Source organism: Apteryx mantelli, chromosome 7, assembly GCF_036417845.1.
Source record: "Apteryx mantelli isolate bAptMan1 chromosome 7, bAptMan1.hap1, whole genome shotgun sequence".
NCBI lineage: Eukaryota > Metazoa > Chordata > Aves > Apterygiformes > Apterygidae > Apteryx > Apteryx mantelli.
The window spans coordinates 12,810,748-12,831,340 of NC_089984.1; the positions used below are offsets into that span (position 1 = coordinate 12,810,748).

At 44.1% G+C, this 20,593-nt stretch overlaps 1 protein-coding gene across 1 annotated transcript in view; it reads right to left on the minus strand.

The window, feature by feature from the left end:
* GRID1 (glutamate ionotropic receptor delta type subunit 1) overlaps nucleotides 1-17,137 on the minus strand; it is a 559,243-nt gene extending 542,106 nt beyond the window's left edge. The window contains exons 1-2 of the mRNA XM_067299797.1: nucleotides 17,059-17,137; nucleotides 14,692-14,847 (exon numbers count right to left, since the gene is read on the minus strand). Of these exons, the coding sequence (XP_067155898.1) occupies nucleotides 14,692-14,847; nucleotides 17,059-17,137 (235 nt within the window). The remainder of the gene's footprint in view (nucleotides 1-14,691; nucleotides 14,848-17,058) is intronic.
* Nucleotides 17,138-20,593: the final 3,456 nt, after the last annotated feature.

Sequence of the window (20,593 nt, forward strand, 5' to 3'; positions counted from 1 at the left end):
ACAAGCTTAAGGTTTTATCCTCCTTATCCTGCCATATATAGTAGAGCTTGGCAAATACTTGAGAAACTGCAATGTGCCCATCTTTACTCTTCACTGAGCAATTCTTAGACACTAGCAACCAGAGTTTGATTCTAACTTTGATGACTTAAAACTTAATCCAGAACCAGCGTCCAGAAAAATCAATAGTCCTTTCTCTGTACCACAATAACTAATATCCTCCACAAATTTACTTTCTATATTAATATTTTTCTATATAAAAAGAGATATAATATCTTTACAGAATATCTCTATAAAATCTCATCAAAACGAGAATGTAATTATGGGGAGAATGGAATGATCTTTTTCTTAAGCCAATACATCCACCTTGAGACAACCTTCAACATACTTTAGAACATTTCAAAGAATTTTATCAGTGTTTTAGTAAGAAAAAGAATACTTTGAGGCTCAGCCTTGTCAGAATCACAGAATGGTTGAGGTTGGGAGGGACCTCTGGAGATCATCTAGTCCAACCCCCCTGCTCAAGCAGGGTCACCTAGAGCACATTGCACAGGATCACGTCCAGGCGGGTTTTGAATATCTCCAGGGAAGGAGACTCCACAACCCCTCTGGGCAACCTGGTCCAGTGCTCTGTCACCCTCACGGTGAAGAAGTTTTTCCTCATGTTCAGGTGGAACTGTCTGTGTTTCAGTTTGAGCCCGTTGCCTCACCAGGGCTGAGTAGAGGGGGAGAATCACCTCCCTCGACCTGCTGGCAACACTCTTCCTCATGCACCCCAGCATACCATTGGCCTTCTTGGCCACAAGGGCACATTGCTGCTTCATGCTTAACTTGGTGTCCTCCAGCACTCCCAGGTCCTTCTCCGCAGAGCTGCTTTCCAGCAGGTCAACCCCCAACCTGTACTGGTGCAGGGGGTTGTTCCTCCCCAGGTGCAGGACCCTGCACTTCCCTTTGTTGAATTTCATGAGGTTCCTCTCTGCCCACCTCTCCAGCCTGTCCAGGTCTCTCTGAACGGCAGCACAGCCCTCTGGCGTATCAGCCACTCCTCCCAGTTTTGTATCATCGGCAAACTTGCTGAGGGTGCACTCTGTCCCTTCACCCGGGTCATTGATGAAGAAGTTGAACAAGACTGGACCCAGTACTGACCCCTGGGGGACACCACTAGCTACAGGCCTCCAACTAGATTGTGCCGCTGATCACAACCCTCTGAGCTCTGCCATTCAGCCAGTTCTCAATCCACCTCACTGTCCACTCATCTAACCCACACTTCCTGAGCTTCCCTATGAGGATGCTATGGGAGACAGTGTCGAAAGCCTTGCTGAAGTCTAGGTAGACAACATCCACTGCTCTCCCCTCATCTGCCCAGCCAGTCATTCCATCAGAGAAGGCTATCAGATTGGTTAGGCATGATTTCCCCTTGGTGAAGCCATGCTGACTACTCCTGATCACCTTCTTTTCCTCCACATGCTTGGAGATGGCATCCAGGATGAGCCGTTCCATCACTTTTCCAGGGATGGAGGTGAGGCTGGCTGGCCTGTAGTTCCCTGGGTCCTTCTTCTTGCCCTTCTTGAAGACTGGAATGACATTAGTCTTCTTCCAGTCCTCACACACCTCTCCTGTTCTCTATGTCCTTTCAAAGATGATTGAGAGTGGCCTAGCAATGATGTCCACCAGCTCCCTCACCATTCATGGGTGCATCTCATCAGGGCCCATGGACCTGTGGATGTCAAGTGTTCCTAAATGATCTGAAACCCGCAGGTATTTCCCACCTTCAAAAGAAATCTCAGTATTATTCCAGATGAATGCATTGCAGCACACTTTTTTAAAGCACTATGAAACAGTCTGTTTTGTAGATGGACACATTTTTCCCATGTGAGCCATTATTTGCAGATATGGATATCCAGGAAAAAAGGTAAATGGTAATCTTTTGGGAGGAACACATACACATTTCATACTAACAACCTCTTAATAAGAAAGTAAAGGACATTTTTGAGGTTAGATTTATGAGACCAAGACAAAAATACACATGCACTTGTATCTCTCTATGGTTTCATGAAGTTAATGATTTTGTTACATCATATTTACTGGAAAACTACTGGAAATTTAAATGATTTGAAAGAAAATTTTTTTGAATCAATATAGCTTCACCAGAAATATTTTAAAATAAAGAAGTTGCATATTTCACGTATAAACAAACTTTTTTTTAGAAGTTGCTTCATTTTCTCTCATGCACACTTATTTGAGTTTTAGACTAGCTTCCTTGGTTGTTGTGCATTTTATCAACTGTATTATAAGCTTTCCTATTAATTTTCAAGCTATTTATTAACACTGTAATAACACATTAAACCTTGAAGATCCCATTTAAAATTTCCAGCTTCAAAATGTACCTTCCAAAAACCTACGAGTATTTCCCAGTTAATCTGATAATCTGACAAGCTATTTGCAAGTCATACATTCAAAGTAACCTTGAAGAGATGAAGATACATATTTAAAAGCAAGAACTCTCTCAGTCCATGTATGTCTTTCTAAGTCCAATACATCTCACCAGCAAAAAAGTATGGTTGGGAAGAGATTTCCACAAAAGCCATTTTTATTTAAATGGCAAATTAACACAAACCTTCACTTCGCCGTAAGGCACTTACCAGGGGCACTGGAGCCAACAAAGCTTTTCTAACCATCACTGCACTGTTCTACATTCAAAGAAACTGAATTCAAGCAATGCAGGCTCAAGTCTTTTTTCTACATGTTCCTTGATCATCTTGTGACTTAGATTAACTTGAATTTAACAGGTAAACTGCCATTTGTATGTATGATACGTTTTTTTCTCTAGGGCCTATAAGGTAGTTCTATGGTCTCATGTACTACATTTTACAGTGTATGAATCTTACAGTTAATTTATGCTCCATGCACAGGTTTTGCACAGAGGTAAACTACACCCTTGGGCAACTAACAGTGACTTTTATGAAAAAAAAAAAAACAAACTTTATGCTTTATAATGTCACAAGTTACAGAATGTAACTTCTTCTCCCCTGCAAGCCCAAAAGAACACCATTATTTTTAAGCACATTTTCACTTTTTATAAACACGAGATCCAGAATAATCACTTTCCCTATTAATTACCTAGGTAACAGTATACTCTTATGCTTTTCAGAGAAAATAAATTTCAGCAATAGCCATAACAGCAAAATTAGCCACCCATCCTGCTCCAAGCATTCCTTGCACACCTTCCTTTAGAAAACGTGCCACTTCTATCGACTTCACACAACTATCCATAACTTCTAAGGGCAAGAGAGAAGATTCCACTTTACAAGTATTTCTCCCTGCTGACCAGAAACAATAAAAGATGGGTTAGCAGGATTAGCAAAATACACCTTACAGCCTCATTGCATCCATGAGTGCAGGACATGCACTACCTTTCATCAACAAGCTTTATTTCTTGTATACCCATTAAGGGCTTTTCTGCATATTGAACTGCTTACAGGACAACCTCTCCTTGAAGACAATCAGCACAAGAAAGAAAATGAAAAGACACAAAATTATTGGAATACACAGTGTCTTCTAATCACCAACATTTTGTGGAGTATTTTCTGACCAAATTACCATTTTAGTTTGAATGCAATTAACTGCCAGTATGCTCTATAGCAGATCTAGCTGACCACTGTTGTCAGCTATAGCTTCTGATGTCACTGAAGACATCAGAATTAGGAGAAATAGTTTACAAACTTCACTAGGAACCAGAACAATGAAACTGCTGTCCACATAAAACAAGGCATGCCACTACTGGCTGGAAGCGAGGAGGCTACTCAAACAAGGACAACCACAGATAAGAAAGTATATGCCTCACCACCACAGTGCCTTTGAGAAATCAGGGCTTTGATGAAGGACCCCAGACCCTAATGAAACCAGCTACAACCATACAGCCCCTGACTAGGCAATAAGACACTAAGAACAAACCAAATGGATAACAGAGGTATCCCTTCCTGAGAGAAATATTAGGTCACTGCAAAAAAAAAAATCTAATGAGATGGCAAAATGCCATTTGCAAACTGGGATTGCAAATGTAATAGATATTCAATAAGAAGCAGAAATAGCCCCTCATTTGTAAAAAGCTGTCCATCTCCACTCCCTGCAGGGGTGAAGGCCTACTTCCACGAAGGACAAAATCTGATGGATGCTCGCTGAATTTTGAGGATTTTACCCAAGGCATCACTGGTCATTCCATTGCCTAGATGACTCTGAGTTTCAGCTGATGTTAGGCTTTTTTTTTTTTCCAGAGATGTAAAAGCAAAGAGGATGCACCACAGTCACAAGAAATGTAAACCGACCCCAACACATGTTAAGGCATTAAATCTTTAGAAACCCATTTGTGAACCAGTCTTGTCACTGGCAGAGAAAGGAGAGAAGGATGACTCCAGCAGCTTGCTTTAAGAAGACTGGCTCTAATCAAGCTTAACAACAGCACGTCTGCTTGCGTGCATAGCTGACTTTGTGAGTAACCCTCCAGAGGTGAGGCAAGACCACTGCCTGCTGAAACATTGTAACATATTTAATGGGTACATAAATTGTGGCTCACTGAGGATACTGCTCGTCTAAAAGCCAATCCCTGCTGCAAGACCTTCCTCCCAAATCATTCCTCAAGGGTTACCACAGTCCATCAGCTTCCCTACAATTTGGTTTAAAAAAGAAAAAAAAAAAAGCTAAGTAGTGCTGAAACATGAAATTACTTTTCATGTGGACTGCACAACACTGTAATCCAGACATAGGCACTCTATAAGGCACTACAAGCAGAGGTTCAGGCAACCTCCCCTACTGCTAGACCCTATCTTTCCCTGTGCTGTGAGTACTCTTTGGAAATGGTCTTCCCTTTCCTCAGCAAGGAAAATGCCTGCCCCAGGCTGATAATTTTTAGGCTGATTACTTGCTAACACTGTGGCACCCCTGCCAGTCTCCAGCCTCTTTAAAAACCCAGGTCCATATTATACAAGCATCTCGCTAAGACCAGAGGAAGAGCAAAGCTTTTTTCTGCTTCTGTTGGGGTCACTAAATCCTACCTTTATCGACACCACTGTTACTTCTGCAGTAACTGAAGTACTTCAGACAGACAAAAACAAGCTGAAAGAACAGAAAAATAAGCTTTATGTAAATATAATCTTAAAACAGAAATTGGGATGTTCCCTTTTATCTGCACACTTCAACACTCTAACCCTCTGTGTTTCAGCCTTTGCGGACATCGTATCCCAATTTCCTTTTCTCCAGGCCTCTCAGATAACTGTTCTCATTCCAAAAATACCCTCGAGCAGGATAGAAAATATGCAATACATTGACTCTTTAGATTAAAAATGAATACAAGCTAATATTTCACACAAAACAATCAACATTTCTAACAAAGTTTACCTTTGAGTTTTAAAGAATTCATTAAATAAATGCAAAAATAAGTTCAGGGTTAACATATACAAAAAAATAAAAAAGACACTGAGAAGTTCCATCTCCGACAAACCAACTCTCTCTTCCCCCACCCCAAGTTTTCCCTTTATTCAGGAGCAGAAAGGTTAAGAAAACAAAGGGTAATGGAAACACTGCTTTAGATCATTACACACTTCCTACCACTGAAAGCATTACCAAGCAGAAAATAATCACTACTTCCTAAATATTGACTAACGGTATGGAGCAGACTCATTCACCTGCTGACAAAACGTAATTCTCATCAACTTTACAAACATTTGCTTATATGGAAAATCCTTTTAGTCACTTTCTAAACAAGAACAAGCCAGACTGTCAACGAGATTCTGAGGATATAAAAAGTATTCTATCAGTGATGCTCCTAGTTAAAATCTCAGACTCAGATAAGAAAGATAAAAAGCAGCCGATTAAATGGCTTGACTACGAAACAGGATACATGAGAGCTGGGACACACTGGGAGTATTTTGGCTTGAGCTTGTTGTGTATTTTAAGAGAGCAAGTCATTTCTTGGATAATATTCTGTTGAATATAGGGGAAAAATTGTTTTCTTACTGTCCTTTTTCTCCCCCTGTGAAAGGTTGCTAAGGAAATGGTTCTCAGTGAGGTCAAGCAGTATAAACCCTGCTGTGTGTTTTAATGCAGCCAAACACCACTTGAAATTAATGCCTTTTGGTTCTTTTTATGTTCAAGTGTAGACTGGTAGCACTTTCCAATATTAATTCTTACTGCATATCTGTATATCTTCATATCTAATATAATAGAGGGAAGGAAAAAATGGACAGGCATCAAGATGCCACAAAGAGGTCAAAAGAAAGGAACTTCACAACAGCACAGCTAGCACAGGGAGAGTTGTCCTGATAAGTCAAACCTCTCAGGCTACAAAAATCATTCCAAACCCACAAACCCAAACATAATTTCAAGCAAAGCAATGAGGTCTCCAAATTAAAATTAAAAAACAAGTCATTAGGAACTACATAAAAGAAATCCTTTCAACATATTTCTCATTTTGGATATTTATTGCCTTAAATTTCTGTAAATGAAAGAAATCTTGGTGTATATCATTATTATGCCTTTGAAATGATTACACATATACATATGATATGAAATGGGGCTCTCAAAATGTTGCATGCTATTTATGGTCTCACTTCAATTTTCTAATGGACAAGAATATTAATAATGAAAGAGGTACACTAAGGATCAGCATTAGTTGGCCCATTCCTCAGCAAAGAGTGAAACAGAGAGGACACACAGAATGGCACCTACATGTTACTTCAGAGCTGACACACTTCTGTGCAGGGCAGCCTGCATATCTTCTATGTGTCTTTTGCATAGAGTGCTTCATTCTTTGGCTTGAAACCTAACTTCTTTCAACAGGTTATAAATGGAGAGAACTGCACAGCACTTCTGCAGGTAAGAAAAGTTGCTGCATTTAAAAGTTGCTGCATGTTCCAGTACATCAAAAAACCCTGTCAAAATGCAAAATTGAACATGTAAGCCATCTTTCAAGCCATGCAAAATTACGAACTCAAATATCTAAATTACAGAAAAATTTCTTGCCACAAAGGCAACAGCTGTGTTGGACATTTCCCTTCTAGCAGGGCACTTACAGATAAAAAAAGATCTCTGCTAAAAATAATAATAATTACAAGATTTACACAGCAGTATGATTCTAATCATGCATTCTAACTGAAATGTTTCTGAGGGGCAAATTGAAAAAAAAATCTCTAAGCACCAGATAACAGAGATAAATAAAGACACAGCAGGAATTCCCCTCAGAGGGAACTTATTACAAATAAAAGTATGAAAAACATGTTGATCTTTACCTAAAAAACAAAGAAGAGTTTGACTGTGGTTCCTCTAAAATGGCAAAAAGTTAAATCTCATCTCAAGTAACTATTTTAGCCACAGTCTTATTGTGCTATAGCCTTTCACTCAGGCGCTACTGTAGTTGCACAACTATGCTTTTGTGATAAATCACATCAAAATATTAAATTCATCTCATTCTGCAAGTATTAAGATGTAATTTAAAATACAATACTTGGATAGTCAATCCCCTAATCACCTGCAACTGTAAGACTCTGAATGCAGAAAGGCTCAAGGCATATCCCATGCCGGACACATTACAATAAGTCTAGTAATTAAATTATTTGCATGGGTATATGTGCATGCATGTATATATACACACATACAGATTATGTTTCACAATTTAGGGTAATTTTCTTTATCCATTATTTTGACAAGATCAGGCTGAGATAGTCTTGTACACTCATTTCACATTTACAGCTCCTCCTCCACAGTCATGACTGAAAAAAGCTGCTACAGACAAACAAAGTGTTCAGGACGGGGTAAAAAAAATAATTTATTCAGGGGAAAAAAAAGAAAAGAGAAAAAGAAAGATAATCTTTAACCCCAAAACACATTTATTAATCTTTTTATGAGCACTGCTTATTTCTGAACTTTTGGGATAATTTTTAGCATACTAGCTAATGTTGTAGCATATTTTGTACAATGAAATCCTAGAATAAGAAACCCAGCTACAGCTCCTTGGTCAATGAGCAGTATCAGCAGCAGGATCAGTGGGGGGAACCATTAGGTATTGCAAAAGAATTGCAGTCTAACCTGCAGCTGCTCTTGTGTATGAGACTCTCAATACAGAGGGGTGGCCTGCACCCGGTGTGGAAATAAAGGTATTATTAGCAAGCTTGCATATTAGAAAAGAGAGAAGAAATGAGCTTAGCCAGTTGTGCAGACGGAGCTAGTGAAAATATTAAATATTAAAACAATACAATACAATACAAGACAATATTAAAACCTTTCTACTGCAAAGAATGAAACCACCTAGGGATTTCCCATCACCCTATAGCAAGTGGGGTTTGGGACACCTTCTGGGGATGGCTGAGCACACAGCCCCCCTTGTCACCAACCTCCACCAAAGTAGGGCAGGACTGTGCTCCAAATGGCCCCATCCACATCGTCACTGTTTCCAGAACAACCCCCCCTTCTACTTTGGAGTGCTAAGCTGTGAGCCCACAGCACCTCTTCCTTCTCCTGGCCCCTCGCTGCCTGTCGCACCCCTATGCACAGCATTGCCTGGCAGCTTAGCCTGGGCTGAGATGATGGGAACCTCTCCAAAACCAGAGAACATGGCAAGAGAGGGGAACAAAATTAATCCCAGTACATCCTGGAAACAAAACAAACGAGAGCAGGGATGTATTTCAGAGGGACTGCCTCCCAAAACTACAGAATAGTTTGCACTTGTAACTAAACTCTAAGCAGAACTTGAATAAATGTGGCCACAAAACAACAAATTACAAGTGGAAAGAAACAACAAAACAAACATGTATTTGGATGTTTGCCCACAGTTTGTAGCTTGCATTCATCCTCAGCAGCAAATGGACTCCTTTATGGAATATCGACTTACTTCTTTCCTACTGAAGATATCTGCGGGTCTCTGCTTTTAACATAACAAGAACACAAGAAACGGAAGAGACGGACATTTTAATTTGCTGTTTTCTTTAGTTCTGTGAAACACTGGTTTATAATATACTGGGCCATACCAACTAGAGAGCGTAAAAACACAAGCACAATGAGATGACAGTGTCACAGATGTCTTCACTGTGGCAGTCCTTAACAAGTCTTGGTTTGGTCTCAGAGGGCACAAGGAGGTAAAACTGTTAAGCACATTCACCCCACTGAGCAACAGCTTTTAACTGCAGCAGACTAGTAGGAAAAATGTGTAGTTACACAGCAAGGCCTCTCTGACCACAGGAGGGATCCCCCACATACACTCTTTCTGGTTGGTTTCTAAAAAGTTTAGAAAGCTCAGATTAAAACTAGAAATAATGTATGTAACAATATGTTCTTTCTGGAGAGCTCAGAGTTCAGCTGTCCAAAAGTTCCAAACAAGACACTGTATCCTCGTGAAACCAGCGTGAAATCTGTATTCAAGCAAGCTGCAGAATAGCAGATAAAGGGAAAGTTACGTGACAAAGAGAGATGCAAGAGAAACCACTGGAGACAAATTAATTGACAGTATATTGATATAAACCAATACTCTGCAATTCCAGCTGGCAAGAGATGTAATCTTTTTTTAATATTTTCTGTTAACAATCTAGGTACAGCCTATGATACTCTTGCCAGCTAAGCAACAAATTCCCCAATCCAATGCAGTCAAATCAATAAAACTGTATTTTTTAAAAACTAATAAAACATATATGCAATGCTTTTTGAATTTTTAATCACATTATGTGTCTGTATTTGTATATTCTCCCTTTCTGTCTATTCTTCCATTCTCGTATTAAAACATCCTGACTCTAAACAACCACCTCCACTTCCAGGGCATCTGAAACTAAAGCTAGCAAAACAAAATGCCTTACTCTGCATTTACACAAACACCTATTTGACATAACTTTATAAGGTACTGGATCTGAGCTCATACAATGGCAAGGGGAGTGTTATCACCATGTTTGAGGGTGTCTTTTCACAGTTGTTGTTAGGTCTTCCTCCTCTACATTTAACAGCCATTCAAGTTTAAATCCTCCTGACAGGGAAAACAGTCCTATAGCATGAAGTCTGTATCTGGCTAAAATCAAGATGCAGCTTCTGATCCACCTGTGGGCTTCTAGTCAGGGACACCTGTACTACCTAGACATAGAGCCCCAGGCTGCAAAAAGAGCTATGTGCAGAAAAGCCAATACACATGCGCACACACAAGCATACAGTCTCTCAGGTCCTCCGCAGCTCCCAACCACTGGACAATGTGCATATGGCTATGTTACATACAATGTGCATATGCTCTACTTGGAATTTTAGCCAGGCAAACAAATTTAAGAATAACAATGGAGTCTATGAGTCCTGTTCTCCAGTTCTGTATTAATCTTAGGTACCTACACACTGATCAGTTTATACCTCCTCAAAAAATAAAACTGTTTGGAAGCCACACTGGTAGTACCTTGAAACGTATGTGCTGAGGAAAGACAGTTCAAGAGCTATCCCAAGTATATACCTTTCCCAAGTCCTACATATGAGAGATAAGGGAACACATTCACTCAACGGTATACAACACAGACATTCAAAAGATCAGCAACTCTGAGTTTCTCTGATACCACAGCAGCATACGTGGAATTGATAAAAAAGAATTTATCGAACACTTTCTTGCTCTTGAATCACATTCTGATTTTCCAAATTCGCTCTGGTTTCCAGACCTGACAGCATTTTAAGGTCAACAAGCATACAAGGCCACTCAAATTAGAAACAACTCATCCGAAATTGCTATGCAGAGAGAACAGCAAGTTTCAGCTCCAGGAAAGTTCCACAGATGTGTAAGCATTGTTCACTGAGAAACAGGGTTTGAAAGTTTTGCAGTTTCTGAATAGCTATCTCCTTTGGATTGCTTCTCCAAAGCGTACTATGAAAGTTAAGCCTCAGTACTAGCTTCCCTATGTCCCAGTTTTGGCTATAGGTGCTGATTATTCCCCCTCCAAAAGTAAAATTTTAGAAATTTACACATTAGTTTTGTTTGTTTTTTAGTTTAAACAAACGGTCATATTTTAAAGCCAAGCTGGAAATGTGCTTTCCACCCATATGTCATACACAGTTACTTCTCAATGCCAATGGCAGGCTCAAAAATACCAATTTAAACTGAAAGCTTTAAAGCATTTCTTATACCTTTGATCTTCTTTGAATTCTTGAATCACAAAAAGGATTACCACATTACCAGGTTAAATATACGCCCCACATAAACAAGCACTCATTATTTCACATCTCGATCACTTCACAGAAATTGAGCGCACAGCTCCTTTGGAAGGAAGGATATAATTTAACATCATGTTCATGACTTCAGCTGATTTCCTTAAAATCTTATAAAGGAACAACAATTCCTTATATGTATTTTCTCCCATTACAGTCAGTGAAAAAACAATTTTTCCCTCAAGTAATTGCCACATGCATAAAAGCAATATTCTACAAAGTACAAATGCTCAGGATCACAAACAGACAACAAAGTCCTATTTTATGCATGCACCAAGGTCTGTTTATTCTTTACTGTTACATCCCTTGCTGTTGGAATTCCCTCCATCCACTTGCTGCACTTTGTTGTAAAATTTGAGACTGATAGGGCCAAGACAATCTTTTTACTTATCAGTACAACAGGATCTTGTTTCTGCAATGTACAATAAAATAAAAGACAAAGACAAAACACTCACAATTTTACTTGTTAATTACTATTCTCTGGCATGCTACAAAACCATTAACATGAGTATCCACTAAATCTTTGAAAAAGAACCTTTGAATTTCATTTACCTATTTCAGTCACCAAAACCTATCACCACAATGACCTTCTCTCTCTAAAACAAAGTCTCTAAAGCTTTTTCAACACGTAAAGACACTTCTGTGCACCTTCCTGCGTTGCAAATTACTACACTGTGAAAGGCAAGGCATTTTCTCTCAGGCCATTAGTTCTGCAACTACACTGATCCTATTGAAAAAACCCTACAGTTACTACTTTTCCATGCTTCCTACTCATGCAGCACTTCTACAACTTCACCATAAATATCAGGCCAAATACATTTTAAAAACTACCACCATCAGTAATTAACAACTTTTTACTGTGTAAAACACTTTGTTACACAGAGTGATGACCTTTCATAATTTTACCAGCAAAGTATCATTGAAATGAAGGTCCATGCTTGAAGGATTCATTTCAAAAGAACTTAAGGGACAATTCACAAGGTCAATTCATAAAACTGCACAAAAGACGGTTCAAATAAAAACAATATTTGTGATTTGTCTGATTGCTTGAGCTATTCTGGCAGTAGTATCACAATGGTCTATTTTAATTCAAAATTGTTTTTTACTATAAAAAGTTCCATTGCTATGAAACTAATGCTTGCAACATTGATTTCCATGGCACTGCTTAGAGAGACACTGTAGAAGAATAACGTGGATGTCAGGGCATTTTATGTAGCTGCAGCAACATTCTGTGAGCAGTTTGGGCAGCAGATTTGCTCCAGGTTATTTTGACTACTATACACAATATTCTACTGAAATGAGCACGGCATCTGTACAATGAAATTCAATGAGATTTTGAATAGTCAGAATGACACCAAGTAACACTGGGCAGAAAGACACTGCAAGGTAAGAATAGCCATCTACTTGGGCGTCCCATGTATCATTCTGTCAGCATGTTGTATAACAGTTTCAAAAAAAGGAAATGAAATCTTAAATAAAAAAGGCCTGACCTGAACCAACAAAGCAAGCAGGAAATTGAGTAAAGGCTGACACTCTTCTTAGCTCTCCTACTATGGCAAGGTTTTGACTCACAGATAGGATCGTTTTGCAATCTTCCTAAAAGAAGACTCTCTGATACACCTTAATGAAGTAGTGATAGAGAACAACTTCTCTTTGGAATTGTGAACATTTATCAATCACTTCCTTAATTCTCCAGCATGCTATCAGATCCTCAAAGAGCAATTCTAAATATAATAGACACATCAGCACAGAAATAGCATCCTGGATTGGGGTACCAGGTAACATCTTTATTTACATATATTCAAGTAGCACAAGTGTTCTGTAATGAATAGATAAAAATTTTATCAGAATCCTTCCCATAGTTTCACCATGATTTTCAGAAGAGAATTTTTATTTTGAAAGTAGTCTTTCTTAAATGCCATATTAACCTTCAAGATTAGCAAACACAACAAAAAATAAAATCCTACTAGATTAAGAAGAATCTTCCAGCTGGTCATGCTTTTCCGCTCTCAACAGAACTGAGCAAAGACAGTCTGTCCACAAGACCGTCAGCTCAGATCCCAGTGCATTCAGAATAGTTTTATAAAGTTTTGCTTCTGAGAAGAGACACTGTTGAAAGCAATTGTTCAGCCAGCCAACTACTGTCACTTCCATGAATATGAATAAGCTCCAATATAGGACACTGAGCTTTTGCAAATGTAAGAAGATCCGATTGTTCAGAGTTAATCTTTGCCAATAAATCAACCCTGCCATTATTTAGAGATTTTTATTTTCCTCCAGTGTCTGTGAGGGGGGAGTTTTGTTTTAAAGTCCCCTTCTTCCCATTTTCATAAAGCTTAATTTTTTTTCATACCCCCCCCAACTAAGCTTTCAGAGCAGTAGGAGAAATCCCATTATTAATGGGATCAGGCCCTTGAAAAGGTATATTTTGCTGTTTCTCTTGAATGTGCATGGTACTAACTAGTACCTATGCTGAGGCAAAAAGATAGCAGAAGAAATTGTTTGGAGTTCATGAAAATTAACATTTGGTGTAATTTTGTAACCATAATTTGCATGTACACAAGTTACACACAAATACATATGGATTAATGCAAATTTTCATACAGGGAAAGATTCACTCTGTGCTCTGTAAAACTAAGAGTAAGGCTGGTGATGAATCATTTTTTAAAATATTCTCGTCTGGGTATATAAATAGCTCTCTGTTTCTAGAATAATTACTACTGAAAAACACAGCTTCTGAAATAACATAGGCCATAATTAACCTAGGCTTCATTAAATCACAAATAATATCTTTTTAGAGTCTTATTTGTAAAGGCAAGCTGATTAATTTAAACGTTTCCCTTTACCAAAAAAAAAATCTAATTGAAATGATTTACCTACATAGCTACTTGTCAGATCCTGTACACTCTGGGAAGGTTTTCAGCCGGTGACTAGGCTACCTCACTCCCGCCCCAGTTCCACGGCGGCGGGAGCAGAGGCTCTCAGGGAAAGCCGCGCTGTGGCTGCCGGCCCCCCGCCGCCCCCTCCAGCCCCTTCCCCCCAGGCCCGCGGGGGCAGATGCACAGCCACAGGGGCCGGCGGGGGCCCCTTGCAAGCACGGCCCCCGTCCTGGCACCCGGGGGCGTGGGGGGACGCCCGGGAAGGACCCGGCTTCCGACCCGGAGACCTGCCGGCTCCCGCGGCCCTGCGGCGGCCGCCCCCGACCCGCGCTACCCACGCGGGCGCCCGCCTCTCCGCGGCGGCGCGGCACAGCACAGCGCCCACAGCCGCCGCGCCGCGCCGTCCCTCCCCTTTCCTTGTAAGACAGCGCCAACCCCCGACCGAAAGAAAGTTTCCAGCTGAGCGCCAGGACAGGTCCGGGCCGCGCACCTCCACCCCGCGAGCGGGGGCCGGCCTCGCTTTAACCACGCGTGCACCGCTCCCCCGGGAGGGCCACGGGGCGAAGCCCGCCCCGAAGGTTGCGGGCTGCCGCCCGGGCGCGCTCACCTTCCTGCACCGCATGGAAAGGGTTGTTGGCCTCTATGAGCTTGATGGAGTAAGTGATTTTCTCGCTCTGGAGGATGTCGTCATTGAGGTTCAGATCCGACACCGCCTGCTTGAACACCTCGTCGTCCTTGGCAGCATTGCCTTCAAAAATGGCACCTGAAGGAGGAAGGCGGCAGAGGGTGACGCGGGCTCTGCCCCGCGGCCCGCCCGCTCCCGGCCCGGGCCCCTCGGCATCGCCTGCGCCCCTGGGCCGCGCCGAGCCAGGGGCCCGGCTCGGCGATGCCACGCGGGGCAGCCCTCGGCGGGACTGGCCCTCGCGTGGGCTGCCGGCACTGGCTGCGCGGCCCCGGCACGGGCAAGGGGAAGCGCTGCCTCCTCCCGGCGACTTCCCTTTCACCAACTCGTGCACCGACTCGTCCCGGGGGAGGGGGCGTCGCTCACTAAGTTCCAGGAAAGGCAACAGCGTTTGGGAATTTGACCAACTTTTCGCTCGCTGCCTCGCTGCTCCCTGGTTTGCTGCCCTTCGGGTGTTTTATTCTGAGGCTTACACACACGCAAGCGTGAAGCCGGGCTTCACGTCCAGCAACCTGAAAGCTCTCATTTCACTGTCTTGTTTATGCAGTTAACATGAAAACATCTGGCAATATGAGTTATGTAATATCCCCTGTCTATGGAGCATATGCATGCACACATTAGACTTACTACCCTGCTCTGTGGAGCGATGGGAGATCTTTAATGCTGAAAACAGAACAAGCGAAAAACATTATCCCCCAGCCTGAAAAAGCGCTGCTGATTCACACTGTGCGTGCCCTGTGTCTGGAGCCTCAGTACGCTGCCTGTGTGAAATTACAGCTCGGCACGCAGCCTCTTTCTCTCCTGCTCACCGGACCATTACCTCTGCGAGGAGTTAGGGAACATCGCTCGGGCTGAAGTTTGTGCGGGGAGAAGCCCGCAACACCCTCCTTCCGCAGGGGAAGCGTGGCCGAGAGGCAGAGCCGTGGAGGCCCCGACCCCCCCCCCCCCGGCTCGGGCACGTCCCCGCGGGGCCGCCCTGCCTCCCCGCGGGCTGGCCCCGGGCAGAGGTGGCGCCGCCGAGGCCTGCCCAGCCCTGGGGAGCACCCCGGGGCCGGGCCCCGCTGCGGCCAGGGCTGACCCCGTCTCCTTAATGGCTCCGCAATGCCGTCTGCCTCGGCTACGTCCCCAGGCTCCGGAGGCGAGCGGCGCCGACGGGGGCCTCCTCCGCCGGCCCCGGAGCTGCCGCTCGCCGCCGTCGCCCCTGCCCCTGCCCCGGGGCTGCTCCCGCCTGCCGGGAAACTCCGGGCAGGGCCGGCCCCTGCTCTCCCCTTCCCCGCCCCAGGTCGACACGGGACCTTCCGCCCGTCTCCACGGGCCTCGCCTCGCCAGCATCGCTCCCCCCCAGCTCACTGCTCTTTTTATTCTTCCACCCTCCCCAAAAAACTGTTGGGAATTACTGCTTTTCATTTCCCAGCCATGCTCCCATCTCCTCCTTTATCATCCTCCACAAGTGATTCTCTCCCGCCCCCAAACATCCTCATTTTCCTTCCTGCTGGTACCTTTCAACACCAGCCAAAAGGTGACTGCAGAGCCTTGCTTTTGCTTGCCAGGCTTCCCGTGGACATTACTATGTCTTGCTCCCAGAAGCCATAAAAGTTCTTATCAGCCTTTTCTTTGCCTCTTATTCATCCCTCTCTTCTTCTCACTGCTGATCCAGCCTTCTTGCTGCCCAGGGGTTTTAACGAGATCTTATTCGAACCACAACAGTTGTGCGCGCACACGCATGCACACACGCACACACGGAGCCGCTGCAAATCTCGCCTCTCCAACCCTTTTCCAGCCAACTTCTCCCCCCGCATTCCGGCTCGGTTGACACCTGCTATGACAGGGGAAGGAAACCAATGCATTATCTCCCTGAAAGTTCTCCCTATGAGCACGTTCAGATTATGCCTCTCTCCTGTCCGGGTTTTTGGGTGCATTTCTTTTTTCAGTGGTGAAGAGGTGGGAAGGGGGGGGGGGATCTTCCACGCAAACAGGTCCAAGCACAAGCTCTCCGGCCACACGGGAGACCGCAGCGGCAGCGCCAGCGGGTCCCCCGCCCCGTGCCCGCTGCCCGGCTCAGCCCCGGCGTGCGCCCCCGGCCCGGCCCGGCCCGGCGCAGAGCCTTCGTTTCGCCCCTAACTTTACAATCAGGGGAATTCAGCTGCCTTTTTCCTTCCCTCCTCCCGTTTCTCCGCGGAGTTGGGCTCGCTCGCTGCCTGTGACATTACCGTGGTTAACCGAGAGGATCATTTCATTTATTTATCTACCACCTCCCTCTTCTCCCCCCCCCCCCCCCGCTCCCTCTCTTACCAATGTGGATGATGGAGTCCGCCCGCACCGAAACGCACTGAAATATCCAGGGGAAAAGCCAGAGCATCAACACTTCCATTTCCAGCCTCTCGCACAGCACATCAGCCCGGGTTTGGTGGAGAGGCAGATGGGGGAAAAGAAGAAAAAAAAGAGAAGGGGGAGGTGGAAGCAAGGCGGCGGGGGGAAATGCGGCCAGAGACACCCCCCCCTTTTAAAAAAAATCCCAAATCCCCCCAGTACCCCACAATTTTTCCAAGATTGAGCAAAAGGGGTGAGGAAGAGAGAGAAAAAAAGAGCCGGGGCTAAAAATACACGGAGGTAGATCCCGGGTTGGCGGGCGGGCGGCGGAGCCCCCAGCGCTCGGTGTGTGCCGGGGCGCCGGCAGACCGCGAACTGCGGAGCGGCCCCCCCGCCGCCGCCGCCGCCGCCCGCCCCCCGCGCCACGTGACTGCGGAGCCTCGGCGCTCGGTGCCGCCGGGGCACGGCGCGGCGGCGGGGCGCGGGGCGCCCGGGCGGCGCGGAGGGGAGTGTGCAGGTCTGCGAGGAAGGGGGGCTGTGCCTGAACACGGAAACTGACTGCGACTAAATTGTGTATATGTATATATGTGTGTGTGTATATATATATATATATATATATATATATATATATATATATATATTTCTCCTAGCGGAAAAGGAGTGGGGCGCGATGCTCTAAGCGCAGGGAGAGGGTGCGCGGCGCGGCGGGCGCAGTTGCAGCCCCGAGCACGGAGGACACCGAGCGGCAGCGGGCGCGGCCCCCCGCAGCCCCTGCTCGGGGCCGGGGCCGGGGCGCGACGGCGGGACGCCCCCGGCGGCGGGACGTCCCCGGAGGTAAGGGCGGCGGGAGCGCGGGGTCGCGCCCGCTGCCGCTCGGCCAACTTCGGCGGCGGGAGGCGGCGCGGGGACAGCGCTCCGGGGGCGGGGGGGGGAAGGAAAGGCCCCTTCCTCCTTCCACTCTCTGCCCGGGACACGATCCGCGCTGACGAGCGACAGGGAAACGTTGAGATTTTTACCCCTGTGCTGGGGGTGGTAGGGGGGAGTGGTACAGCAACCGTCTCTTGTTTTGTTTTAGTTTTCAATGAAATCTAATTCATAAATCGGACATGCTCAGGCTCAGAAGACTAATTCATCCCCTAAAACAAACGCATCAGTGATTGCAGGCACCCAAACGTGACAAGCGTCTCAATATGCCAAGGATCCAGAGAAAACAAATTCATTCAGGAGCCCGAAACGTAATTAAAACTACTGCCAAGAAAATGAGTTGAGAGCAGGATGTTACCAAGATTATTAAGTTGCTGAGGGGCTGAGGCACGGCCCGCTTTAGCGATACATATAGATAATGTCAGCAATTGGATAACACGAGGCAGAGCGATTCCTGGAGGTCGCCGTCTTGCAAGCACAAGTCTAGTAATACAGCACTGTGGCCAGATCCTGCTCCCGGAGAGGGAACGCCAGAGCTCCAGAGACTCCAGGGGGAAGGATCAGGCCCCGCCTGCTTCACACAAGCTGTCTGTCCACACAGGGCTTAAGAGGGGGGCTTCTCTGGTGCAAATGCCTAAACAGTCCATTTTCCCCTTTCTTTATACCAGCAATGTCATACCAATTCAGCATACCTTTTATAAGCGTCACCTTGCATATGCACTACTAAATTCTCCAGATACTTAGGATTATTTGCTTGCAAGAGAGATTGCTGCAATGCATTTATTTAATATAGAAAACATTTTTTTCATGCAGAGCACGGAACAGCAAAAACACTTAATACTAAGGAGTAGCAGATATAGATAAGCTTTACAATGGTGGGGGAGGTAGGAGGGGGGAGGGAACACATGTATAGATGGAGCAGAGTGAAAGAGAAGGAAGCTGAAATTGAAATGATAGGAACAAGAATCCCTGTTGATCCACAGGCATCAACAGCTTCCTATTCAGTGGTAGGTACAAACATAGCTTTTGAACAGGGAAAAGCAGGGGGTGAATAAAAAAAGATATACTTTTTAAAAATAAATCACTTGTTAACTACTCTTACTTACAGTCCTTGTTTTAAATATGCAATTTCACATTGATCAATGCAGAATGATTAAAAACCATACTCCATATTTCATGTAATAAAAACACTTAATTCAGGTAATTGGCTTCTGGAACAAAGATCAATAGAAATGTTCCTTATTTGACTACGTTAGCAAGTTGAAATTAATTCTAATTTACATTCGTTCCAATCAATATGCACTTAGCGACTTACATAGGCTCTTTAAAAAGTTAAACACCTATATTGACCACAGTCATATATATGACAGTAACAAGTACATGTTTGGGAATTACAGAAAAAAAAAAGAGTGTTGCCACAGAACCAATCTCTGACTTCTGTAGAGGAAAGGAGGATTAAATTTGTTGGTGTTTGAAAAGCACTTTGGGATCTTAGCCAGAAACTTCTGGAAATATACAGCTCTTATCCCAGTGATTTATACAGGCATCCGAATACCAGTCAGTTATGCTCCAAGCCCTTGAGAGCAGGCTTGCCTCTTAAGTTTGTACAGTGAGGTCTTGACCTCAGCCTGGGACACCTCTGGCTGCTATTATAATAATAATAAAATAGTAATACTAAACATTAAAAAGCCAAAATGCAGTGAATTAGGCAAGCTACAGAATTTCCTGAGAAATTCAGAAGCAAATACTCTGCACACAGAAAATAATCCAATCCCAGCCAAAAGAAGGAAAAGGGAAAAAGCACAGAAGCCCCAAACACCATAAAATAGGCCAACAGAAACAGAGGCCAAAAGGGTAGGGGGGGGAATATTTGTCACAGCCAATGGACAATAAGACACAAGGAAAATGCCTGGAAGAAAGCCCAAATGCCATCAAACCAGACTTCTAACATGCAAACTACAATGAAACTGATCCACAGTGGTGCAGAAACAGAACAGCATATCTTGACCCGAAGTACGAAGCTGTGTAGAGCAGCCCAAACTTCAGCACCTTGGCTTTTCCTTGCTTAACTTTATGGAATGAAAGGAAGTGTCAGAAGAGGAAAGAAAACAAAGCCCCAACCCACAGCCATATACTTCAGTGTTGCTAAAGCCCTGAGTGGCTGCAGTCATCCTGCTGTACATCAGAGGGCTGAATCAAGGCTTCCAGACTCTCCAAACTTTTGACAGCCCTGCACAAAACCATCCATTAAAAAGAGAAGCAGGAGTTTGTAAGAATGACCAAAGAGCAGATCTGCAACTTCAGTAGCATCTCTGCAAGGTGGAGACAACTTTGTTAAATCAGGTTTAAAATGTGATTTAAGTCAGGCTTTTGAAATTATTGCCATACAGCTTTTATTTAAAAAAAAAAAAAAACACACACTTTGGCTTGGATTATGCTTTTCATAATGCTGTTCAATGGAAAGAACTGCCCTGCCTCCTTCCCCCAGTACTTCCCTCCTTCCAAAAAAGCCATCTATGTTGAATTTTCTAAGCCCAGAATAAATGAGGGAGTTCATTTCAATTCTGCCATTCATCATGTGCAATCGGAAGAG